Source organism: Chelonia mydas, chromosome 10, assembly GCF_015237465.2.
Source record: "Chelonia mydas isolate rCheMyd1 chromosome 10, rCheMyd1.pri.v2, whole genome shotgun sequence".
In the NCBI taxonomy this organism is placed as follows: domain Eukaryota; kingdom Metazoa; phylum Chordata; order Testudines; family Cheloniidae; genus Chelonia; species Chelonia mydas.
In genome coordinates, this window is record NC_051250.2 from 59,271,041 (window position 1) to 59,298,521 (window position 27,481).

General features: G+C 39.6%; 1 protein-coding gene across 16 annotated transcripts in view; it reads left to right on the forward strand.

Annotated features, from left to right (window-relative positions):
• Positions 1 to 27,481, forward strand: part of CCPG1 (cell cycle progression 1) — a 72,110-nt gene that overhangs the window by 25,837 nt on the left and 18,792 nt on the right. For 6 of the 16 annotated variants that reach the window (XM_043523366.1, XM_043523364.1, XM_043523367.1 and 3 more), the window contains exons 3-8: positions 6,136 to 6,253; positions 10,422 to 10,501; positions 10,669 to 10,876; positions 16,838 to 17,092; positions 20,871 to 20,992; positions 25,947 to 27,358. In XM_043523366.1, coding sequence (XP_043379301.1) covers positions 6,136 to 6,253; positions 10,422 to 10,501; positions 10,669 to 10,876; positions 16,838 to 17,092; positions 20,871 to 20,992; positions 25,947 to 27,358 — 2,195 coding nt within the window. Of the gene's footprint in view, positions 1 to 6,135; positions 6,254 to 10,421; positions 10,502 to 10,668; positions 10,877 to 13,379; positions 13,476 to 16,837; positions 17,093 to 18,630; positions 18,643 to 20,870; positions 20,993 to 25,946; positions 27,359 to 27,481 lie in introns of all 16 variants that reach the window. The other 10 variants (XM_037909934.1, XM_037909936.1, XM_037909937.1 and 7 more) reach the window with 3 other exon arrangements.

Genomic DNA, 27,481 nt, shown 5'->3' on the forward strand with positions numbered 1-27,481 from the left:
GGCGGAACATAAGGTTGTCAGGAAAAAAAGAAGGGAAGCCGTCCCTGCAGAAGAGAGGAGCAGATGGTGGAGATAGCCAGGGAGAAGAGCTTAAGGAAGAAGTAACGATAATGTAGAGGGGACTGCAAGAAAGAACGTAAGACTGATTCATACCAGCACCAGGAAGAGACATGTCTATGTGACTGGGGACGCCATACTCAGTAGAATTGACAGGCCTGTCACCAAACCAAATCCAGAGAACATAGGAGTTGATTCCTTCCAAGAGGATGTATCAGAAAATGCTTAGTGTCTCATCTCTTTTTATTATCTGTTCACTTAAGTCACAGGGCTACTTAGAGGTCTGTTATATTTTTTTTCCTGAATGTTCATTCAGGTTTTAATAAATTATTTTGAGGGGCATATTTCTGTGAAACCTTTGAGATTAAAACTAGTGATTTTTTTTTTTTTTAGTTAACAGAAACCTCCCCCCCCACAAAACACTTGCTAAACTACAAAAACAGGCGACTTAGTTTTTAAAAGGGTTTCAAAATTGGTAATAACCTTATAACAGGATTGTACAGATTTTTCTTTATTCAAAAGTATTTAATGTGAATGTTTTGTGAGATCTCTAATGTTCTTAAAGCTCGTGATTAACATAAGCGCTCTTTAAAAACAAAAACAGATCTGTTTGCTTAACGCCTGGAGGAGGGAGTAGAGGGGGGATGATCTTGAAGTTTTACTGTTGCTGTAATCTCACACCTGTTGCTGCAAAAATAGCCAACTCTGTTTACAAAACGGGAGTTGGTCTTGATCCAGGATGAGTTAGTGTTTTCACTTAGGCTCTGTTTTTCTAACAATCTTACATGAATTTCCTCAGTATTTTTTGTTTGTTTTTTGAGGAATGTTACATTATGAAGATTCACTATCTAGACAGTTTGACTAATCAAGCAAGACTGCCAACCATATTGAGAGTTCTATCCCCGGCAGTTGCCTGGCTTTGTGCATCTTCAGTCTCCATTTAGCTGTAAAGTAGTCAGATACTTGCAGCCAAGGCATCTGTGTTTCCTGGATTAAAGAGAGAAATCCAATTTAGGCAGGTTTTAAAAGCTATTCTGCAGTCCAGTATTGTTGATCTCTTGTGTGTTATACATGTTACGTCACCTTGATCTGGGCTGGATTAGCCCAGGGGCTTTAGGGGCTGCAGCCCAGGGCCTCGGGCTAAGGGGGCCCTGCAAAAATAAATCCATAATTATATACAATTCAGCGGTGACCAACCTGTTGATCATGATTGACTGTACAATCCTGGAGCCTCTACCAGTCGATCATGATCTCCCGGCCGCTAAAAATCCAGCAGCACAGCACCTCCTAGCCTCCCAGCCGGAGCCTGCACCTCACATCCCCTCCTGCACTCCAACTCGCTGCCCCAGGTCAGAATCCCCTCCTGCACTAAACTCCTTCCCAGAGCCCGCACCCCTCTCCCTCTCCTGAGCCCCAACAATCTGCCCCAGCCTGTAGCCCCCTCCTGCACCCAAACTCCCTCCCAGAAAGAAATTAATATTACAGCTGTTCTAAAGTAAGAAGTAGGCTATTTTGAGTTAATTTAACTATATTCTACATGTTTTAAAACTGAAATGTAACCACAGAACTGCTTTATGTTAATTAAAAGGCAAGTTTAATATAGTGTTAATAGCCTCAATGCCATAATTGTGATAATTTTGTTTTAAATTAGGAAAAAGACTTGTATGCAAGGGCCCCACAAAATCGTATAGCCCTGGGCCCACAGGAGAATTAATTCGGCCCTGACCTTGGTGTCTGTGTGGACAGTCACTCAGTTATGCCAAGGAAAAAAAATCAGTTTGCACAAGTACAGTAGAGACTCGTTAGAAACTGGCAGCTAAATTCTCTGAAGATTTCAATGAGCTTCAAGAATGCTTCATCCCCTTATAGCTCCTACATACCAATTGGATTGCGTTTAGGCCATCCCTTGGGCTGGGCTGGATTTTCCCTTTCTCCTCTGAGTTGCCAGGGCACCGAAACTGAGAGTAGGGGAACTCTCTCTCCTGTGCTTTCAGTGTTGCTTCTGATGGGGCTCAGGCAGCATGGAAGATGAGGAGGAAGCAGCCTGACTTGAATGTAAAAGGATGAGGAATAGGGGATGGAAGAAAAGGAGTAGATGCAAAGGGACAAGGGCAAGAGCAGGGGGAGCAGAAGATGGTGGTAGGAACAATGATAGGGCAAAGGGGCAGGAGCAGTGTGTGTGTGTGGTATGGCAGGAGCCATGGATGGGGACAGAACACTGTCAGAGGCTACAGGATGGGCAGGAACCAGAGAGAAGAAGGAGGAGCTGGGGATAGGGGCAGAAAGGGGGACAGGGAAAGGCGTTAGAGGATGGGGATGGGATGGGGCAAAAAAGTCTGTAACACACTGGAAAGCACTTCTCTAAAGATCCTGGAATCTAACCCAGGTCCTGAGTCTCAACATTCATAGCTATTTGCTGACAGCAAAGGAAACACAAATGCAGTGTGTCTCCATCCTCCTCTAGTGGCAAGTCCATATAGTCTGCAGCCTTCTATTGCTATCTCTTGTTCTGTTAAAGTAATAGAAGGCTATGCTGTGGATCTAAAGATCTCAACCCTGCTGGTGGTCCACATAGAGGTCAGTATGGTTCTATGTGATGGACTTTTTTTCAATTTGTGTTTTAAAAAACACAGGAAATTAAATTTAAAAAAAACCCACATTAAAACAAAGTTAAAGTTGCAAGTGATGCACTCAAAAGTTAAGACATGCTAGAATTATGGTTGCCTGTACATCCTTAATTTAGCCCCTTGTGCATATGGATCATGATGAAGTCTTTAGCTACATATTCATATGATATTTTTTCCACAGGACTCAAGACACGTTTCTCCCCCTACCCCATACTTCCATACTCAGATGCACCAGCTTCTTCTTGCTTGCTTTCTGGGCATGAACAGCTGGAGCACTGAGAGCATAGGAGAGAGAATCTCCCTTCTTTCTGTTCCTGTAACTGGCTCTGTAGCAGCAGGGAGCAATTGCAAGAAAAGTCCTGCTCCCCTTCTGCAGCCAGGAGTTGGAGCATGCCCATTGCAGACAGAATCTTCTTGAGATAACTCAGCTGCTGAACTAACAAGTCTCTACTGAGCATGTGAATCTGTGAATTTTTAGAGGTTTATAACTTGGCCAAATTGGTAGATTTTCACATAAACAGCAAAAGATACATCCCTGACATCACAGTGACTCCCTGCCAAATTTCAAATCTCTGCTTCAAAGCATGGAGATGCAAGAGCTTCTCAGTGAAACAGTTGTAAGAATTTTTGAATGTGAGAAAATAATTTAAATTTGTTCTTAGGAATAGCTGAATCATTTTTACTGAAATTTAAAAAAAAAAAACATCCTGAGGAAGACGCTCAACATGGAAAAAAAACCCAAATGGTTAAAATTTGTCAATGGTTTCTATGAACAACTGTAAAATAGGGTCTTATAATGGTAATGTTGGACATCTTTAACTATAGGTGGCAGTAATAACTGTCCATCCATCTGTCCATCCATCCATCCACATGAAAGAATTTGGTCACCTTCTGTTTATTCTGGGTTATGCATACCCATTGCTTGGATGCTGCTTTCCCTATTTCTCTGTTTTCCTTTTACAAGTAGGTATGTTCTCTGCTGGAGAAAAGTATGTGTGTGCAAGGGACAATTTTCAAACTGATTGGGAGTCTCTGGTTGACAGGGGTAGCATGAAGATACCCATTAGTTTGCATTGATGAATCTCACAGGGAATATTTCCAGATAAGAAACTGATCATTCTTTTAGGGTAAAAATATTATTTTAAACATTTTGATGTACACTTGGAAATGTTCGTTGTGAAACATATCAGAGCTTGTATGATACAGTACTATTAGGTTATATTTTTGAAACCCTGTTGAATTATTAGTGTCTTCTGGTTTTTGAAAATGATGTTGTTTTTATTATATTCCTTTGTCTCTGTGTTACTATGTTTAGCTTGACTTAATGTTGGGCTTTTAAAGTTTAACCATACCCCACTCCTGAGCCTCATTTTGTTGCGGGCGAAAAGGGATCCAGAATAAGATATCTACATTAATAAAGACCATGTATTTAATCTTTCTAAATTCTACTTTTTTTAGCAAAATAAAACATTTGGATAATTTAACTGACTCCAAACAAATAAAGGGTACAGTTACCGAGTTTGAACAGTTAGGTGACAAGCCTGATTGTCAATTTATTGATGTTTATAAGTATCATGGTTTCTCTTTCTACATTTCTTTTCCTCTGGTTTTCTCATTCATAATAATTTTAAATCTCATCCTTTAACATATTTTCCTTCCTCTAATTAGTACCTTATCTAGTGTTTTTACATTTCTTTTTCTTCCATCTTCTGTCCCGTAACACTTCGTTTTTGGGCTGTCGATTCATCGCCGTTAACTCATGCGATTAACTAAAAAAAATGAATCTTGATTAAAAAAATTAATCGCAGTTTTAATTGCACTGTTAAACAATAGAATACCAATTGCAATGTATTAAATATTTTTGATGTTTTTCTATATTTTCATATATATAGTAATCTGGGTTGTAATTGAAATCAAAGTGTATATTATTTTTGATTACAGATATTTGTACTGTAAAAATGATAAAAAAAATAGTATTTTTCAGTTCACCTCATTCAAGTATTGCAGTTCAATCTTTGTCATTAAAGTGCAACTTACAAATGTAGATTTTTTTGTTGTTACATAACTGCACTCAAAAACAAAACAATGTAAAACTTCAGAGCCTACAAGTCCACTCAGTGCTACTTCTTGTTCAACCAATCGCTAAGACAAACAAGTTTGTTTACATTTACAGGAGATAATGCTGCCCTCTTCTTATTTACGTCACCAGAAAGTGAGAACAGGCATTTGCATGGCACTTGTGTAGCCAGCATAGCATGGTATTTATGTGCCAGATGTGCTAAACATTCATATGCTCCTTCATGCTTCAGCCACCATTCCAGAGGACATGATGATGATGCTCGTTAAAAAAATAACGCGTTAATTAAATTTGTGACTAAACTCCTTGGGGGAGAATTGTATGGCCCCCGCTCTGTTTTACCTGCATTCTGCCATCTATTTCATGTTATAGCAGTCTCAGATTATGACCCAGCACATGTTGTTCATTTTAAGAACACTTTCACTGCAGATTTCACAAAACGCACAGAAGGTACCAATGTGAGATTTCTAAAGATAGCTACAGCACTCAACCCAATGTTTAATAATCTGAAGTGCCTTCCGAAATCTGAGAGAGATGAGGTGTGGAACATGCTTTCAGACGTCTTAAAAGAGCAACACTCCCATGTGGAAACTTCAGAACCTAAACCACCAAAAAAGAAAATCAACCTTCTGCTGGTGGCATCTGACTCAGATAATGAAAATGAATAAGTGTCAGGCCGCGCTGCTTTGGATTGTTATCGAGCAGAACCCATCATGCATGGATGCATGTCCCCTGGAATGGTGGTTGAAGCATGAAGGGACATACGAATCTTTAGTGCATCTGCCACATAAATATCTTGCGAGGCTGGCTATAACAGTGCCATGTGAATGCCTGTTCTTACTTTCAAGTGACATTGTAAACAAGAAACAGGCAGCATTATCTCTTGCAAATGTAAATAAACTTGTTTGTCTGAGAGATTGGCTGAACAAGAAGTAGGATTGAGTGGACTTGCAAGCTCTAAAATTTTACATTGTTTTATTTTTGAATGCAGTTATTTTTGTACATAATTCTACATTTGTAAATTCAACTTTCATGATAAAGAGATTGCACTACAGTACTTGTATTAGCATTGTACACTTTGTATTCTGTGTTGTAATTGAAATCAATATATTTGAAAATGTAGAAAACATCCAAAAATATTTAAATAAATGGTATTCTATTATTGTTTAACAGTGTGAGTAATCATGATTAATATTTTTAATCGCTTGAGAGCCCTACTTTGTTTAGTTTTAGAGATTACCAGTTTTCAATTTGGTCTGTTATTTTTGTTCATTATTGTTATTCATGTTGTTTTTTCTGTAACTCTTTTCAAGTACTTTAGAATAAAAAGGTTGTAATTTCAGCAAATATAATGTAAAGCTTTCTATTCTGCAGGGATCTGATATAGAGACAGTGACCTCTGAAAATGGAGGAACAAATAGTAATCTTGAGTTTGCTTCAGAAGAATATGCTACTTTGGTGGAGGAAGAAGAGCAACCATTTGATTTGAGAGGTAAGATATTAAAAGCAGAGCTATTCTACAAAATATGCAAGACTTCTGTTGTAGCGATTAGTTTTGTCCAAGATATTCTATATGTACACCTTAATAAAAACAGTACATTGTATAGGCCTCTGTCGCATTACTACTTTATCAGTGTTGTGGACAACTTTCAGTAACTAGCATTACAAATATATTCCTTCTTAATGTGTATATGGGAGTGAAATAATTAGTATGGCTCATATTACTGAATCATTACTTCAGGCATGTTAACGAAGAGTACCTATTTGTATAGTTGGAAGATAGCAATATAATTACTGATACAGAATTCATGATTTAATTAAAATTCCTTAATTATGTCATATGCCAAATCAGGATAATTTAGAAGCAAATGTGAATTATATCTAAAATAAGAATTCAGTAATGTCACTATGTCACTTTGAAGCCTAAAATATCTGTGGAGTCACTGTGAAGCATTGGGAGCAGCTACAGGGATAGTTGAGAGCTACCCCTTCTTGTCAACCGTTGGGAATGGGCCACATTCACCCTAATTGAATTGGCCTCGTTAGCACTGACACCCCACTTGGTAAGGCAACTTCCATCTTTTCATGTGCTGTATATTTATACCTGCTTACTATATTGTCCACTCCATGCATCTGATGAAGTGGGTTATATTCCACGAAAGCTTATGCCCAAATAAATTTGTTAGTCTCTTAGGTGTCACAAGGACTCCTCGTTTTTTCTTTTTGTTCAGCATATTCCCAGGCTGAATCATCATTGGGTTTTGTGAACTAGTAACATCCAATTTTTAAGTTCTGAGCCAATTTGACTTTATAAATTACATCTGTTCAGTGTACAGCTACAGAAGGCATGTATCTATGCCATGCCAAGGGACCTAGAGTAGACCATTGTGATATCAGAGGTAACTCAAACAATCACCACCCTTCCTCTGCAACTAATTTGCTTGCTAATTTCATTGTTTGTATGAGGGTGACTGCACAGATGATGGATTACTTGGCCAGGCTGCCACACCCATACACCCATCTGACACCCTTACAAATCTCCCAGAACCACCCTGAAACAAAAATCAATATAACCACCCACACAACAATACAACCGGCACACACAATAATTGCAAACACACAGAACCCCTCACCGCAGCACATACCCCTCATTGACCACCTACACAAGTCAGCACAAATCTCCAAACGCAGCCCATGCAAAAGACACAGTCTCCAAGCACAATCCTCCACATGCACAAATCCACACAACCACCCCTTATTTCTCACCTGCACAAAACAACACAAAATCCCCCAATACAACCCTCCAGACAGAAATCAACACAACCACACAGTCAGCACACACAATAATCCGAAACACAAACAACCCCTCGCTGTAGCATACATCCCTCATTTGCCACCCACACAAATTAACACAGATCTCCTAGCATCCCCCCGATGCAACTCAACACAACCACGCACGCTACAACACGGTTATCACACACAATAACCCCTGCTAAACCTCCTGATGCAACACAATCGGCATACACAAATATTCCAGTAAAACACAACCAACACACATAATAATCCTAAACACATTTAGTCCCTCAAAGCAGTAAACACTTTCATTAGCCACTCTCACAAGTCAACACAAAATCTGCCAGCACAACACACACAGTTGCCCACCCTTATCATAATTACCATAAATCTGAGCTGTCACTGTGCATCATCACTAGTTAAATAAACTTCAACTAATTGGTAGTATAGAGGTGCTTCAGTGGCTCTGTGTTAAGATTGCATTGAGATTTGTGCTTAAAGCAGAATGAAAGTCCTTCCATTTTATACTTTAATTATTGAATTTTGTATCAACATTTAATACTTTCTCTCTTTCTAGAGCAATTGAGTTTTCCATAATATTTTTTATCAAAGATTTATTAAGTTTACCAGAGGTAACAATTGGAAATGAGCCCTTTTTGAAACTTTTTACTGAGTCTCACATTTTTTCAGACTGACTCTTCGTTTTATACTCAAACCACCACAATCCCTTGAAACTTCAAATTTCTCTATCCTAAACAGTCTACCATCTTGGGGATAAGACAGTTTTCAAATCATACTGTGAAATGTAGTTATTATCATAACTAAAATTGAGCTCCGCAAAGACAAAGAATGGAGCTGTTAAATTCCAGTAGCTGCTGTTTCTCTGCAGTTGAGGCTGTCTCCCTGAATCCACCGATCAACTCCTTGTGTATACCTCCCCAGTCCCTGACTTTGAGGAGCTAGGCTGGACAGCCGTGATATGGCAAGGGGTGCTGTGAGCTATGAGGGGCATCAGAAGAGAGTTAAGTATTGAGGGGATGCTATCCATGGCAGCAACAGCATGGGAGGGCCCTTGAAGGTGATGGTTCAGCTCAGATATATAATGGTCGCCTTCTCCTTAGAAGCTTTCCAGCACAACCCCATTTCTCCTATATGCCCTCTGCATAGCCCCCCATATTTTCATCTCCTGAGGATCTCAAAAGGGACAGGAGAGAAGCTGTGCTCTGACAAACAATAGGGAGTTTGTCAAATTGGAGCTCTCCCTCTTTGCTTATCCATGTCCCATTTTGTTTTCCACCCTCTGTGGCTCTGCTACCTGGTACACTAAGAGAGTACAGTATTTCTGCACTGAGGCATTAGTGCTTCAAAGACCCCTAATGGCACTGCTGCAAGGGAGCTGATAAGGGGTGTGTGCCCATGTGAGGGCCTATAAGCATGAAGTGGAGCTATAGGGATTGAATGAGGCTTATGGGAACTATGTGAGTAGTATGGGAGGAGTGCAGGGACTTCAGTTAGGGAATCCACTGTCTCTGTGACAAGGAGTAGAGTTTGAAGTGCCAGCCGAATCTTAAAATACAGGATTTGCAAAGTTGCAGTTTGTGCATGCTCAAATAGATGTTAATGAGGAAGTTTAGCATTCTGAGACCTTTACCATGAGATCTTTCTCTAGCAGCCAATACATGTTCTGTCATCCAGGAATTAAGACCACATGCACAAATCAGTAAACTATCAGTAGAAATCTCTTTGAGCGATACTTAATAATTTGCTAAATACTTTTCACAAATTGGTGGTGGTCTTAGTTTGTTGTTACGGTAGTGCCTCGAGGGTCCAAACAAGATTAGAGCCAATTGTGATAGAATACAATCCCTGTCCCAAGAAGCTTACCGTATAAATAGATGATGCCTTGTCTGACATATGATGGGAAGGGAAACAGAGGCACAGAAAGGTGAAGTGACTTACTTAAGGTCATGCAGCAGACCATTGGCAGAATTGGAAATGGAACACAGACCTGCTGAGTCCCAGTTCAGTGCTTTGTCCACTGGACCTCTCTGCCTCTCAGTGGAAGCAATCTACAAGATAATAGGGCAGATCTTCCAAAATGTGCATGCACATTTGTGAATGCCCAATTTTAAAAACTCTATCCCAATTCATATGTGTGTCTGGGTTTCCACATATATAAAGCAAGTGCAAACCTCAACTTGTATGCATGTATTTGCACATCTAGATTGGGTGCATGAATTTGGGCTTGCACGATTTTTGAAGTTAGCTTCATAATATAAATCGGAAAAAACTATATGTACCCTACTTAATCTTTTTATAAATAGGTTGAATAGGATAAATATTTTTTCCAATTTGTATTGTGAAGCTAAGACCATTCATGGTAAGTTTTATTAAATGGGTTTAACAGTGAGATGATTCATGCAGTTAATGCAAAACCCCAGATGATAAAATATAATAAAATTTTGATGTAATGTCTAGGAATCCATTATCCAAAGCATGGTCAGGTCCGTCAATATCTTGAAAAGTCCTTGGATTATCCAGATTTATCAATGTTCCATCATAATGTCTGGATAACTGAGGACATAGTGTTGAATTTAATTTAAGAGTACGTTAAGGATGTACGTTTCTTCTAGTATGATTGATGCAATGAGTGTCTAAATAAAAGCATCCTCACATCATCATATCCTAGTTATAAAGTATTTGGATTCTGATGTTTCTTAGAGGGATGTTAAACAATGAAGTTTAATACATTTGAAGAATGTTTATTCAGGAATGATTTGACTTTTGAAATTGTTTGATATTACTGAAGAAAAGTAGGAGTCCATGTTTTTAATCCCACATTAATTGAAGATTTCTTTGTACTACAGCTGAATGCAGCAAAGATGATGTGGTGTCAATGGTAGAAACTTCTCCTGCTGCCTTGGAGGAAACCCAGGCAGTTCCTGAGGTATATCATATATTGTACAGCTCAAAGAATATTTTTAAGACGCAAAAATAAGATGTTGTTATTCCTCTTTTGCTCCTAAAGCATTAACTACTTTCTGTTTTTAAAATGTTCTACTTTCTCTTTGTCAGTTTGAATAACCTGTTTTTATATTACTGATTTTTTTTTAGGCAAAGAAAGAGAAATTGCCTGATCATGGTTCCTGTATTGGGGCTAATAGTGATGATTCTGACATTGTTACCCTTGAAACACCTAAAGTAGAAGAAATTGGAACGCAGGAAGAAGCTGCAGTTGTTGATGAGGAAGCTCAAGGTTCAGATGATTTTAACATGGGTTCTTCCTCCAGCAGCCAATACACATTCTGTCAACCAGAAACTGGTAAGAGTAGTTAACTGCTAAGGAACTATATACAAATGGTACAAAAAAAGGGCGGGGCTGGGATCTCCTTTAGTAACTAAATTATGTGAGCCTTATTTCCTGCTTGTATAGTTCTCTTTGAGAAACTTTTCAGTCTATATGAAAACATATCCCAAATATCTGAAGATTTCATACTCTTGATGCCTTACCCCTCAAACTTTGCGCTAGCATAAGTTTTATGGTACTTTTCAAAAGTAGTGCTAAATTGGAAGCATTTGTAGCAGGGATGGGCAAACTACGGCCCACAGGCTGCATCCGGCCTGTCAGGGCTTTGGATCCGGCCCGCGGGATTGCCACGCTGTGGCGCCACGGGCCCTACACCGCTCCGGGAAGTGGCCGGCACCACATCCCTGTGGCCCCTGGGTGGGAGGGGACAGAGAGCTCTGTGCGCTGCCCTTGCGTGTGGGCACCGCCCCCCGCAGCTCCCATTGGCTGGGAACGGGGAACCACGGCCAATGGGAGCTTTGGGGGAGGTACCCACAGGCGAGGGCAGCGTACGGAGCCCTGTGGCCCACCCTCCTCCCCCAGGGACCACAGGGACGTGGTGCCGGCCGCTTCTGGGAGTGGCGCAGGGCCAGGGCAGGCAAGGAGTCTTCTCTGGCCCCGCTGCACGCTGCTGCCATCCCGGAGCTGCCATCCAGGTAAGTGGCGCCAGGCTGAAGCCCACACCCCAGCCCCCTGCCCTGAGCCCCCTGCCACATCTCTCCTGCACCCTAATCCCCTTCTCTGAGCCCCTGCTGCACCCCAACGCCCTGCCCTGAGCTCCCCCACACCCTGCACCCCTCCTGCACCTCAACCCCCTGCCCTGTGCTGCCTGCCACACTCCGCACCCCCTCCTCCACCCCAGCCCCTTGCCCTGAGCCCCCTCAGGTACCCCAACCCCCTGCCCCAGCCCTACATTCATGGCCCTGCATGCAATTCCCCGCCCACATGTGGCCCTCGGGCCAAAAAGTTTGCCTACCCCTGATTTATAGGAATGTGAAATGCATGCTGGCCAAAATACAAAATATATTACTGATATGTTTTAGAGGATTTATATGATTTTTTTTTTTTTTTTTTTTTAACTTTCATGCTTCAGATTTCTTACTTAGAAATCTTTTATATTCCCTTTTGGAAATGTGTTGATTTGCCAAATCTCTGAGATAGCTGGAATTATATCTCAGTAACCAATTAAGTATCATACGTTGATGTTTGGGGCATAGAAGACTAATAACAATGTCATGCCACAAATGGACTCTTTTTCTCCTTATACTTTAGCACTATGTATAATATCTTGTAGAGTCGAAGCTCTTACTAATTTATACAAGTGTCACACAGCATGATATGTAGGAAGAAGGGTATGAAACTACAGCGAAATTAGAAGTTTTTTTTACGTTTGTTTTGTCCCTTATTACCTTTTCCTCTAGTTTCATGTGCTTCCTCCTCCTTGCTCCATTATCCTGCTTACTTGTGTTGTGTTCTCTTACTGCCTCTTCTCTTACTCGTTCCCTTTCATAACACACATTTATACTGTTTCCAAGTTAGGGCTGCCAACTTTCTAATAACACAAAACTGAACACCCTTGCTCTGCCCCGCCCCTTCTCCGAGGCCTTGCCCTCTCTCACTCCATCCCCCCTCCCTCCGTCGCTTGCTCTTCCCCACCCTCACTCACTTTTCACCAGGCTGGGACAGGGGGCTGGGGTGTAGGAGCGAGTGAGGGCTCTGGCTGGGGGTGCGGGCTCCGGGGGGGCAGAAATGAGGGGTTCAGGGTGCGGAGGGGCTTTGGGCTGGGATGGGATGAGGGGTTTGGAGTGTGGGAAGGGGCTCAGGGCTGGGGTAGGGGGTTGGGATGTAGAGGGGTGGTGTGGGCTCTGGTTGGGGATGTGGGTTCCCAGCCAGTGGAAGCTGCAGAGCTGGCACTTGAGGTGGGGGCAGTGTGTGCAGCCCCTGTAGCCGCCCCTGTGCCTAGGGGCTGGACATGCTGGCTGCTTCTGGGAGCCGTGTGGAGCCAGGGCAGGCAGGGAGTGTGCCTTGGCCCCACTGTGCCGCCGACCAGACTTTTAGTGGTCTGGTCAGTGGTGCTGACCGGAGCCACCAGGATCCCTTTTTGACCAGGCGTTCCGGTCAAAAACCAGATGCCTGGCAATCCTATTCCAAGCTGTATCCCCTTTTTAGTATTAAGCTGTAATTTGGAAAATAATATATGAGAAAGAACGACTTTCAAAAGCATTGCTTTAACTTGGGAGCAGAGAGTGTATTGAGTAGGTACATATACGCCATATCTTTGTGTTTATAAATGCCCATATGCATCAAAAGATTGACAAACAGCCCAGTGTCAAAATCTGACCCATTTGTGACTGTTATTAATAAAAGTGTCATCAGCTTTTTAAAATCTTCCACATTATCTGATTTTATTTTCTGTTATCTTGATTTTTCCTTTTATGGATAAATTCTAAAATCTTTCTTCTGTTTTAATATACAAAAGAAGGTTGGTGGGAGAAGCTGAGGAAGATTCCAGAATGTGTAAGGGGATGGGGTGATGACCTGAAAGAGCATGTGTCTGGCAGCCTTCCTTTCCAAGGTGGTGTGACTAAATTTGATCAGCTTGTATAAAGTTGACTGCTTGTGCCTAGCATGGAGTGCTTTTAAAGTATTAATGCCAACCTGACTTGCTGTTATAGTGGTAATGTGCCAAACAGGTGCTCAAAACCTGTCTTTATTACAGACCTTGGCTAAACTATTAGGCTCTATTTGACTGATATGCTTTTCAAAAAATAGACTGTACCTTAATTTGGAATGAGCATCAATAAACTTTAAAAACAGTATTTTAATATATTTGCTTAACCAGTTAGTTGGATGGCTGCTATTGGAGTCCAAATGTATCTATAGTCAGAGAGAGACTTTCTTCCATGTTTAATTTAAATGATTTCAACCAAGTCTTCAGTACAGTGCATTAAATTGATTGTGTGTGGAGCATGTTTGCATTGTTTGGAAAGCCATTTGTAATTTTAGCAGTTGGCATGAAGAAATTTTACCTTTTTTCTTTACTCCAATGGTAGTACATAGCATCCAAGTGTGAACTCTTCATTTGCTTGTCTAAACTCTGGTTGAGTTTTATGCTATGATCAGTCAGGACAACTGGCTTCCCCAAGGCAGGGACTTAGGCCAAGTATATATTAGAAGATGCTTGCCAGTATTGGTATATTAGCAAACCCTCCTAATTTAGACACGGATTATACTGGCAAAAAAGGACTTTTGTCAGTATAGCTTATACTGGTTCCCTGTGTGAAATAAGGCATAGCCACAAAAGCATTTGTATGCTGGTAAAAAACACAAGGGCTTTAGCCAGTACAGAAATGTCACCAAAAAATCAAATTAGTATTGACATTACTGTGCTGTCAAAAGTTTCTAATATAGATCTGGCCTTGATGATCATAACCAGAAGATGATATTTAGGATTGCCTCTAAGGATTACACTTTATCTTTCATATCCACTATCTTTCTGTGGGTATTTTGCAGTATGGCATTATACTGAATCCTCCTAGCTATTGTAGGAAGGTGTCGTTCTTATCTGAGTGTAGTGCTATTGAAAATTTGCCATTAAGTGCTTTTGTTGGTGCTTTAAATATCTTCAAGTCTTATAGCTGTTTCTCCTTTCTTTCTGATTGTCTTTTTTTCGCACCTTTTTTCTATAGTGTATCAGAGAACTTCCCATGCTGGTTAAGGGTATGTCTACACAAAAAACTAGACATCTGAGGCTGGCCTGTGCTAGCTGATTTGGGCTCGCAGGGATCAGGCTGTGGGGCTGTTTCAGTGCTATGTAGACTTCCAGGCTTGGGCTGGAATCTGAGCACTAGGACCCTGCGAGGTGGGAGGGTTCCAGAGCTTGGACTCCAGCCAGAGCTGGGAAGTCTACACTGCAGCCTGATCCCTGCGAGCCCAAGTCATCTGGCATGGGCCAGCTGTGGGTGTCTAGTTGCTGTGTAGGTATAGCCAAAGAATACATTATTTCTCTGAACAGTTTAATTTCCACATGTGAAGGCTTCCTCTGCTAGCTGAACCAACCTTGAAAATACTAAGTATTATTTTTCTAGCCATTTATTATCTTGTGAAATATTCCTTTTGTAGGTGTGTACATGCAGAACATATGCATTTGTGTCTGAGCTCCACACTGAATTCTAGTTCAAATACTTTTTCTCACCTGACTGAGCCATTTCTGAATGCTTGCTTTCCTCCTCCTCTGTTGTCGAAGTGCATATCTACTTAAATGATCCATTCTATAAAAGACCTTCTTTGTTAAATTTAAATTGATTTAAAAGTGTCTGTACTTCAGGATAAGCTGCCTACATGGTTCAACTCAATTTAAATTCCTGTTTTTCCTACCCATGCATATAAAAATTGCACAATCAGGGATATAAACTGGATTGTATTATCAAATGAGGGGAAAATTCTCTTTCACAATCTAACACGCTACTTTTCCATGGAAGTCCAAAATAGTATATCTTAATATTCCAGATATTACTATTTGGTAATCTGTCTCAGGGTGGGCCTGAATGGCCCTGCTCTTTATATCTGAAAAATTAGGATTTGGGTTTTATTTTCAGTGAGGAAACTTAAATTATAATGCTTGGTCTGGTTATTGCTATCTTTTGGCATTCTTGTCTATTCAGTGACATTTGCATGTTTTTGCTTAATTGTGTGGTTGTTACAGCTGTGAAATTATATGTTGACTCATATTGGCCCCACAAAGATATTTTAATTAGACTTTTATGTTTGTGGCCTTAATGCCAACTACCTGTTTGTTTAACTAGGAGAAGAACCACAGAGATACTTGCATCTTATTGTCAGTGGTATTCTGGCAAGAGGCAGTAAATGTTTATGCTTATGCATATGTAGTAAACAAACGATAAAATCTAGTACTGTATACATGCACAAAGACTTAAACTGTTGCTGTCCTCTGATAACATTTCTTTCACTAAGAATCCTGTCTCCTCAAATCTTGGTGGTAAAACGTGATTGGCAGCAAGTGTTTTGGTTCCATGATGCTGGATAGAACAATTTTTGTGGGGCTCCATGCCTTATGTGCCCTTAGAACACAGACGCATTTGCTGAGCCTTCTCCTTTCCTATGCAGGAGTGGTTGAAAAGTGGCTTTTTGGGGAAGTGTGAAAAGATTGTGGTAGGGAGGTATGATAGCTATTCAAAGTAAGTGAAAACATTTAAATAAAGTTGCTGTATAGAAAGCTATTTGTATTAATAAGTACTTTGTAATCTGCATATATTTTTATATACTAAATGTTCCACTCCTATGTCTGCAAGTGTTTCCATGAAGTGGTTCTTTGGGTGTAGAGGGGTGCGTGCATTGCTTTTGAGAATATAATAAAACCATATCAACTAGCATGTGGGGTTTTTTGGATAGACCTCTGTTCTAGCATCTTCTGTTCCATCTTTTGCATTAAGCGGTTTTTATATATGAGAGAGGGAAGTTTGACAGTTCAGGTTTTTTCACGTTTCACATTCTGTGCAATGGGAATGGAAATGAAATTTTTCACTTTCTAACTTTTATAATCATATTCCATTATTTTGTTTTAAAAGGTACAGTTGGCCTAGGAATGTAAAACTTTCTAATAAATGGAATTCTCAGGCTTGGGAACTGTCAGGCTGTAAGATGAAACAGAGCTTGTTTTTATAACAGTGGTGTCTTGATCCTTTGCTTGTTTCCCTAAAATGGGGATTTTAATCAAATATGGCATTCTAAATAAAAAAGGAGCTTTTTCTGTATGACAGTTTGTGCAGTAAATGATGTACTGTGTTCTCCAGTTCTAAGTGCTAAAATATACTTTTAGTGGGTATGGCAGATAAATTTTTAATTAACTCCAATATAGTTCAGAAAACTGCAGCTGTTTCATAATTCTTTTGTTACAGAGTTGTGTTCACTTTTCAGGTTTTCCACCTCAGCCTAGTGATGCTGAATCAAGTAGTGATGAAACAAGCAATCGATCCAGTCCCACATTAAGGAGACGGCGTGCAAAGAAGAGGCTAGTCTCCAACTCTGAATCTGATGGCGGGGCACCTAATGAACAGGACAGTGAACCACCCAAAGAACAGCAACACAAACGCCAATTCAGTAGTGGCCTGAACAGATGCATTATACTGGCTTTGGTGATAGCAATCAGCATGGGATTTGGACACTTCTATGGTAAGTACATGAAATTTGAGTTGAATTACATAACTGACAGGTGGTGTACAAAATGTACATTCGACATACCAGTATATTGTGATTCAGATTTTTCATTCAACATATTTATTCATGTCATAGGCTCCTTAGTCACAATGGGTGTTTTTTCTATTATTCCTTCAGAAGTACAGATTGTACTAACAAGTAACTTTGATTTCTAAATGTTTTGTCCAATACTTTCTTAACTCATATGATACAAGCTTATGGCACCATTAAGTTAACTATAAATCATAGTAATATAACTTTGAAGTCTCTACCTTATACTTACATTAGCTGTTCTTCTTTCTTCTTTTAGCTTTTATCTTGTTTGATATTGCAGAAAGGAAATGTCTGGCTCTGTTCATAAAGCACCGTGTACATTTACTTCACTAAATTATTAGCAGGGAACCGAGAACTCCGTTTGCCACAGAAAAAGGCAGAATTTGCGTTTTTACAGAGAATCTTTAGTTTTTACATTTTGTGAAAAAATAAAATTATATGCTGTGGAACTCCAGTTATCTGATCTAATTGGGACTGGGGCCAGATAGGATAATCAGAAATTAGGAGAATGAGGAGATCCCTGTCTGTCAGCCCCAGGAAGCGGCGGAGCTCCAGCTGTCATCTTAAAAATTGTAAATATATCAGTAAAACATTGTGGTCAACTGATACCTATATATATTGTGGCTAGGGAAACTAAAGTTCAGCATTTCATTTTTATCATGGAAAAACTTGGATTTTTATGTTTTGTTTTTTTTTGGATCAGAGGATTTGTTTTTGTAACGGAAAACTAGAATCCCTGCTTAGTAGTAGTAATATTTTGGACTTATTCACCTTTTTAATCCTTTACTTTTCTATTGTTAGTCTTGTGGTAACCCTTATTGTTGCTGGCAAGATACTGGAAGACATTTCTGGCCTTCATCCAGTGATTCCTCAGTTGCTGAATGAGAGAACTAGATATACTTTTATTGAACAATTCAGAATCTCTCTCGCCTTTTACATTTTGTTTGGCGGGCAAAATATTAAGTAGCACTTGAAAATGTACCATAACTCTCAATGCAATTTCTCAGTGTATTGATGGAATCCAGTGCAGGAGCTTCTTTCTGGCTTCTTAGTACAGTATCTAAGGTTGATTCTTTTCTGTCCGATTTCAAACCTGAGCAGTAGAGAAACACCAGAATAGATGGTAACTACCTGTCTTATCAAAATAGCTAAGTGCAGAGCTCAACAGCTTTCCATATCTGCCTAGCACAATGGAGACCCAATCTTGGTCATGGTTTTTGGGTGCTATTAATATAAATAATAGAGTAATGGGGACTTTCATTTCATATTCATTGTATGATATTTGTAGTCTGTCATGAAAATATGATGCCGCACTAAAATAATCTGTTGATTCAGTTTCAAAATGGGAATGTACATTATCTTTTTTATTAGATTTGACTTAGATTAGTAAATTTTAACATTTAGCATAAACCTTTCAAAATTAATTTACCCTTGAATGTATTTTTTTTTTTTGTTCTCAGGTAAACCTGAAGGTAAGAAATAGTGAGTGCCATTTGGAGGATCCTGTGCTTGCAATCAGATTGATTTAAAAAATATATATAATTGTGTAATCAAGGCTTCACAATTACTACTATGTTCAGGATTATATGACTCAGCCATATAAAATACTCCTGCATAGAGCTTGCAGGCCTTTTCAGCTATTTAACTGGAAAACAAATGTACAGTGTCTGTTGGTATGGTTGAGGCAGTGTGATCCAGTGGAAACCTGGGTTCCTTTCCAGTCTAGGCCAGCCTTCTGCTTTCAGAGCTTGGGCAAGTCACTTCATACTGCTCTTCAGTTTCTCCAGCCATAAGATGGGGCTTATGATATCTACCTACCTTTTATAAAGCATTTTGAGATGTATGGATAAAAAGCAATGACTATTATTATTAATTATTATTTTATTATTATTATTTATATAGTAAAGACCATATTTTCAAATGTTTCTACTTTTCCCTCATTGAATCCATTGCTTTAGAGAGAAGTCATTAATGAGATATTTTTCTCTAATCCAGCAGAAAGGAGGCCATTTTTTAAAAGTGAAAGCTCCTCATGCTCACATAGTTTAACTAAACCACTCCTCCAGTGTTTCTGCCTCCACAGAGTGGGAAATGTTTACTGTTTTTCTCACTCTGAAAAGGTTTTTGCAAGGAATTCCTTTTCTCTGGGAAGTGATGTTCTCTTTATATTCTCTAGGACTTAAGCATTTGGACTGGAGAGCAGCACTTCACAATATCCTTTTAATGTCAGGTTAATTGTAGTTTGAGAGGGTCACTTTTGTTTCTAGCCACATAGTCACTTCTCTGTTTGAAGTTGACTGATTTTGTGCTACTTCACTGTTTTATTACTTGTTCTGTGTGGCTTGTTGTCACTACTATCTACTCCGCCAGAATTATAATTTCTAGAGAAGTGGAGCTAACACAAGAGAGTGGGAAACTAGTTTTCCTGCAATTGTAGTTTCTCCTAGAATGAAGCAATTGTTCTGTATAGAACTCATAAATTCATATTGGGACAGGAGGAATATTCTGTATATGCTCGGTTTAAGATGGGATTCTCTTATCTTTAAATCAGGACATGGGAGAATGTTAAATGAGGTTAAAATATCACAATAATTACCTCAATAGTTCTTTATTTCTTTAAATTGTAATAATAATAAAACATGAAAGGAGGAGCTTTGTTTCAAAAAAGGAACTCTACATGCATTCCACTGGATTGGACAGAAATATCGCATACTTTGTTACTTTGTTCCAGAACAGTGGATCCAATGCAGAAAATTTAAAAACAAAAACAAAAAAACCCCTAATATTGTCTTTTGGACTTTTTATTTATTAACTAAGCTAACATCAAAGCCAACATGCACAAATTCTATATTTTGTATGTGCATTGAGACTCAGGTAAAAGGGAGTGCAGGAGAATGCTAATTACTAAAGAAAATCTTTTATTACTTAATAGTGAATTTGTAGCTAGTACAGTGAAGGCATATATTGGAAAAACATGGGGAAAAAGTAACATCTGTCAGACACTTGAAAGATGGGAACATGGATATTTAATGAGCATGTGCTCAATTCTGTCGCCTTCGCTTTTGCAAGTAAGGATTGCAAGATTGGGCCTGTGTGAAGCTATTCAGATTGCTTTATAACCTGTTTAAGAATTGTGTGTGTAGGGGGTGTTTGGTTTACTTTTGGGGTTTTTGTTTTGCATGAATGTTAAAATAGCATGCAAATATCCAGGTAATTATTAATATAGTATTACTTGACAATGTGAAGCTATAATTTCAAAACATCTGTAATATGGATTTGTTTCATTTCTTTTATTGTGGCTGTTTTTCATTTTATTAAAAACACTCACTAAATGTACATGTAATATTTTCTGCATAGCTTCTCGTTGATTATATTTAAATATAGGTATTTTCTAGTTAACGTCATTCCATCTGTTTAGCATTAAAAAAATTGTTTGCTTGTATCCAAACACATAAGTATAGCAAAGTTGCTTGTACGGATGTGTTAGAAATTGTTGCTGCAAACAACAGAATTGGTATATAACAACTATAAGACTATACAATTATAAAACTAAACAGAACACAACAAGTGTACCATACAGTGAAATACAATATCAGAATGTTCCTTTATTTGCCAGGAAACTAAATACATCATCTGATAGGTCATTTCCATCTCTAACTACTGAGAGTCAAACTAACAGATGAAAGTTTTGCCTTTGTAGGTACAATACAGATCCAAAAACGTCAACAATTGGTAGAAAAGACACATGAAGATGAACTAAATGGTATGAAAGATGACCTTTACCAGTGCCAACGAGAGCAAGGAGTTAAAGCAGACTATAAGGTAGGGGTAGGTGTGATCTTTTCATTACAAATCATTGGGGAATATTATCTCCTCATGAGAGGTGTGTACTTTACATTAGTGTTGAATCTGTTATTTTTATATGTTGAGAGAATGCTTTATCCCTAAGAAACAATGGAATCTACTCTTTTCTACAGGCTTCAGAATAGCAGCCGTGTTAGTCTGTATCCGCAAAAAGAAAAGGAGTACTTGTGGCACTTTAGAGACTAACAAATGTATTTGAGCATAAGCTTTTGTGAGCTACAGCTCACTTCCCACGGTATTTTCCACTACATGCATCCGATGGAGATTTTCTGTACACAGAGAACATGAAACAATGGGTGTTACCATAAACACTGTAACAAGAGTGATCTGGTAAGGTGAGCTATTACCAGCAGGAGGGTGGGGGTGGGGGGAACCTTTTGTAGTGATAATCAAGGTGGGCCATTTCCAGCAGTTGACAAGAACGTCTGAGGAACAGTGGGGAGTGCGGTGGAGGGGATAGTTTTGCTTTGTGTAATGACCCATCCACTCCCAGTCTTTATTCAAGCCTAAGTTAATTGTGTCCAGTTTGCAAATTAATTCCAATTCAGAATCTCCCGTTGGAGTCTGTTTTTGAAGTTTTTTTTGTTGAAGAATTGCCATTTTTAGGTCTGTAATCAAGTGACCAAAGAGATTGAAGTGTTCTCCAACTGGTTTTTGAATGTTATAATTCTTGACGTCTGATTTGTGTCCTTTTATTCTTTTACGTAGAGACTGTCCGGTTTGGCCAATGTACATGGCAGAGGGGCATTGCTGGCACATGGTGGCATATATCACATTGGTAGATGTGCAGGTGAACGAGCCTCTGATAGTGTGGCTGATGTGATTAGGCCCAATGATGGTGTCCCCTGAATAGATATGTGGACACAGTTGGCAACGGGCAAAGGATAGGTTCCTGGGTTAGTGTTTTTGTTGTGTGGTATGTGGTTGCTGGTGAGTCTTTGCTTCAGGTTGGGGGGCTGTCTGTAAGCAGGGACTGGCCTGTCTCCCAAGATCTGTGAGAGTGATGGGTCTTCCTTCAGGATAGGTTGTAGATCCTTGATGATGCACTGGAGAGGTTTTAGTTGGGTGCTGAAGGTGATGGCTAGTGGCGTTCTGTTATTTTCTTTGTTGGGCCTGTCCTGTAGTAGGTAACTTCTGGGTACTCTTCTGGCTCTATCAATCTGTTTCTTCACTTCAGCAGGTGGGTATTGTAGTTGTAAGAACGCTTGATAGTCAGTGGTGTCTCTAATATGAACAAGAGGCTGCTAGGCAGCTGTCCAACACCACTTTCTACAAGCCATTACCCTCTGATCCCACTGAGGTTTACCAAAAGAAACTACGCCATCATCTTCAGCCTTCAACTAAAACCTTTCAAACGCATCATCAAGGATCTACAACCTATCGTGAAGGATGACCCATCACTCTCACAGATCTTGGGAGGCAGGCCAGTCCTTGCTTACAGATAGCCCCCCAACCTGAAGCAAATACTCACCAGCAACCACACACCACACAACAAAAACACTAACCCAGGAACCTATCCTTGCAACAAAGCCTGTTGCCAACTGTGTCCACATATCTATTCAGGGGACACCGTCATAGGGCCCAATCACATCAGCCACATTATTGGAGGCTCGTTCACCTGCACATCTACCAAAACAGACTACAACGAGAGACTGCTGAATTGGAATTAATTTGCAAACTGGATGCAATTAACTTAGGCTTGAATAAAGACTGGGAGTGGATGGGTCATTACACAAAGTAAAACTGTTCTCCCCCCCCCCCCCCCCCCACTGTTCCTCAGACGTTCTTGTCAACTGCTGGAAATGGCCCACCTTGATTATCACTACAAAAGGTTCCCCCCACCCCCACCCTCCTGCTGGTAATAGCTCACCTTACCTGATCACTTTTGTTACCGTGTGTATGGTAACACCCATTGTTTCATGTTCTCTGTATAGAAAATCTTCCCACTGTATTTTCCACTACATGCGTCCGATGAAGTGAGCTGTAGCTCACGAAAGCTTATGATCAAATAAATTTGTTAGTCTCTAAGGTGCCACAGGTCCTCCTTTTCTTTTCTACAGGTAACTCAGCTATATTTTTTATTGGAGCTTTATTTGCCTTTTAATTTATGTCTCAACAGTACATATGTATAATACATATTTTTCTTCATTAAATTCTCTTAAATTCTTACCTAACATTATTATAAATTATATAGTGAAAAAAGTTTTTTTTTTTTAACCTGTTGCCAAAAACTTCATAATTTGATCAAATTTTAAGAGTAAAATAGCTTTTTGAAGTAACATAGGAGTCACTGAGGGCAGAATTCAGTTAGCAGTCTATTGATTACAGGTGATGATGCATGGAATAGAAATAATGTGGGCTCTAAGAGCCCAGTTGGGATACGTTTTTTTGTAAAGTTAACAGCCCTACATTTAGTTGTAGACTGAGCAAACCTGAAATGGAATCAGTGAGACACAACAAACATGGGATCATACAGTACCATTTTTAATTCCTCACCCTGTTTTGGGTAAGGGGAGAGCAGGGTTTGATTTACTTGTTCCCTACTGTAGCATCTCTTGACCAGGTGGATGAAGAAAGTAACCAGAAGATGTGGTTGGAATAATATTGGCCCCTTTGAGCCATTTGCCAACTGCATTTACATCCTGGGGATCTGGTTAGACTCTCTACCTCTGTTAGAAGAACAGGTAGCAGCAACAGTTAGGCTGATTTTTTTTTCATTATCACACAGCCATAAAATTGTGAGCAATTTTTTGGATGTAGACCTTGAAGTTATTTATCCCTTTGTCACCCTGACAGAGCACTGCAGTGTGTTTTGCATGGGCTTACATTTTAAAACCATCCAGACATGGAAGCTGTTGCAGAATTCAGCAATCTGCTTAAGTGGTTGTTCTTCTTGTGAGCACATTAACCTCTATGATCTGTAATGTCTGCCTATTGGTTGAAGTTGACTTCAAGATATTGGTTATTCTTTGAGTGATGGTCCTTATGGGTATTCACCATGGGTACATATGCACTCCATGTGCCTGAGACTGACAGTATTTCATCAGAACTGCTTAAGAGTGGAGCCCTGAATTTCCAACTCTCTGCTCCTTTGTGATATATACCCTGGCAACCCAGAGGAAAAATTCTAAGATGCTCTTTTGCAAACGCTATCCTGCCTCTCAGTCCTGTCATCAAAGGCCCTGTGAGCCCCCTAGGAAGCATCAGAGGGTACACTCTTTGGATAGCTGGAGAGCATTAAGTTTCTATTTACAAAGGACAAAGCTTTTTAGAAAGTCCCTGAGGCTATTTGTATCCATCTCTGAAAGAATGAAAAGAGAAGCGATTTCCTTGCAAAGACTCTTGAAATGGATTTGGGGTTTAATCTCATCTGCTATGAGCTTATGGTGGCCCTTCCCCTTAGTGTCAGGATCCACTCAGCCAGAACACAAGCTGCCTCAGTGGTTTCCCTGCAGGGAGTTCCCCTCTCAGAAATCCATTGAGTGGCTACTTGGGACTCCATTCACACCTTTACTAGGCATTACACCTCCTTTGGTTCACCAATCCTAGAATCTGTGGTGTACCATTCTTCCTTGCAACTTCCCCTCCACAGTGAGTACTGCTTGGGAGTCACCCAAGCTTCCCCTTATGTTCTCAGTGGCATAGGACGTGGGTGCTGCCAAACACCACTACTGAAAAATCTTCTGGTCTCAGGCACATGGAGAACATACAGTAGAACCTCAGAGTTATGAACTGATCAGTCAACCACACACCTCATATGTAACTGGAAGTACACAATCAGGCAGCAGCACATACAAAAAATAAAAAGTAAATACAGTACAGTACTGTGTTGAACATAAACTACTAAAAAATAAAGGTAAAAGAGCATTTTTCTTCTGCATAGTAAAATTTCAAAGCTGTATTAAGTCAATGTTCAGTTGTAAATTTTTGAAAGAACAACCATAACATTTTGTTCAGAGTTACGAACATTTCAGAGTTATGAACAACCTCCATTCCTGAGGTGTTGATAACTCTGAGGTTCTACTGTATGCACCCACAATGAAAACCCATAGGGATCGCACATCTTGAAGTACTCTAGTTACTATAAGGCAAGTAACCTCCATTTTTAATATCTAGAACTCTGTATTTCCTGAAAATCAGGCCCCGGAAGTATTGCCAAAATGAAACATCATCTTTTAAATCATGTTTAACTTAACTACGCATCCAAAGATAAAGCTAACACAACATTATGCTTTAGTATATGAGCTTATTCTTGCAGTTGTTAGGAAGAATTTGCACCCCAATACCAGATGGAGCATTGCATGGTTAGATATAGGTGTCTGGGTTTCCTGAAACAGATTGTGGATGTTTTCGCCTTCCTCTGAAGCATCAAGCTCTTAAGGCTAATATTATGTCATGGAGGTCATGGAAGGTCCAGATACCTCCGTGACATTTTCCGCATCAGCCCCAGGGCGGCGGGGCTGGAGCTGTCAGTTGGGGACCCTGCAGCTCGCAGCAGCTGTGGGCAGTGGCGGAGACCCCGGAGCCGCAGCAGCGGTGGGAGCAGGATCCCCCTCCGTCCCCATTTTGTCAAGTTATTTTTAGTAAAAAATCAGGGAAGGTCACAGGCTTCTGTGAATTTTTGTTTATTGCCCGTGGCCTGTCCGTGACTTTTACTAAAAATAACCACGACAAAATCTTAGCCTTAAGCATAGGCCATTCCTAGAATCAGGATACCAGACTTGACGGACCAATAGTCATTCCAGTATACTAAGTGTTTTAGGACTGTTATTCAGTGTACTGCTCCAATCACACTCATGCTTTGTGACTAGTTGGATGATGCTATGAATTCTTAATCTTTTACCTTTTTCAAACTTAAATTGTATGAATTCTAAGATTAATAAATTTGCTTGTTTGCTTTTTGTTTGTTTAGTCACTAAAACAAGACCTTGCAACATGTCTGATCTCTACTGAGGTAGAAAAGAAATCATTTGAATCTCAGAAAATAAGTCTTGCTGCAGAAAACCAGCACTTAAGGGAATCTCTGGAGAGGGAAGAAAAAGCTTTGGACTTGCTGCAGGAAGAGTTAAGGAAGCTGAGAGAACAAATTAGAAACTTAGAAGATAAAGGTATTAGTACAGAGTCAGTTGTCATGGAAAATAAAAAACTTAAGGTACATTTGGAAGAGGAAAAGCAGAAAATACACAACTTTCTTAAGCAAAAGGAGACACTTTTTGCAGAAGCACATATGTTGAGGAGAGAACTAGACAAAGAACGTCATATAACTGAAGTTCTAAGAGAAGAACTGGAGCAGTTAAGTTCTCATCGGACACCTGACAACACAGACACAGACAATACATTAAGAGAGAACGAAGAAATAGAAACTTTGCGGGGAAGACTAACAGAGCTGGAAAAGAAGCTAAACTTTGAACAACAACGCTCTGATTTGTGGGAAAAACTGTATGTTGAAGTGAAGGACCAAACCGAAAAACAGGAAACTAATAAAAAAGGACAAGAGAAAGATGGTAAAGGAACAAGTAAGACCAAAAAGAAGTCCAAAGAATCATTTTTTGGCTCAGTTAAAGAAACTTTTGATGCCATGAAGAATTCCACAAAGGAGTTTGTAAGACACCATAAAGAAAAGATTAAACAGGCTAAAGAAGCAGTGAAAGAAAACCTGAAAAAATTCTCTGATTCTGTGAAGTCCACATTCAGACACTTCAAAGACACAACTAAAAACATCTTTGATGAAAAGAAGAAGTCTGGTGATAAAAGATATGAGGCAAACAAAAAAGGTAAAACTGTTTTTCGGGAATATAATACTCATGAGAATCCTTCTAAGCATACACACCATAGAGGGCCTAGCATGAAAAAAGAATTCAGAGAAGGAAGAAAACAGAGATCAACTCACTTTACATTTGAAAAAGATAGTAATTCACAGAAATGCATCAATAACCCAGAATGTAACAGAAAACGTCACTCTGTCCTAAAAGGCTGCTCTGGTATTTTTGAATGCGCTCATCAGGAATTTATTAGCCTGTTTAACAAAGTACTGGACCCTATTAGGGCTGAAGAATTTAATCAGTTAATGCAAAAATATTTGCAGCAAGAAGTAGATAGTTTCCATCACTGGAGAGAACTAGAGAATTTCATCAGTAAGTTTTTCCATAATGGGATCTTTATACATGACCAGATGCTGTTCACGGACTTTGTTAGTGATGTTAAGGATTATCTTGAGGACATGAAGGAGTATCAAAGTGACCATGAAGGGATGTTTGAGGATTTGGATAAATACATCTACAGATACTACTTTCATTATGATAATTCACTTCAGTATGGACCCAGGTTGGTTTTTATGTAATGTTTCCTGAATTAAAATATAGTTTTTAAGGACACCAAAGGAATTAGTATCATTGTTACCTTTTAACCCTAAGATGAATGTGATGGGATGTCTCATGGGGACAGATT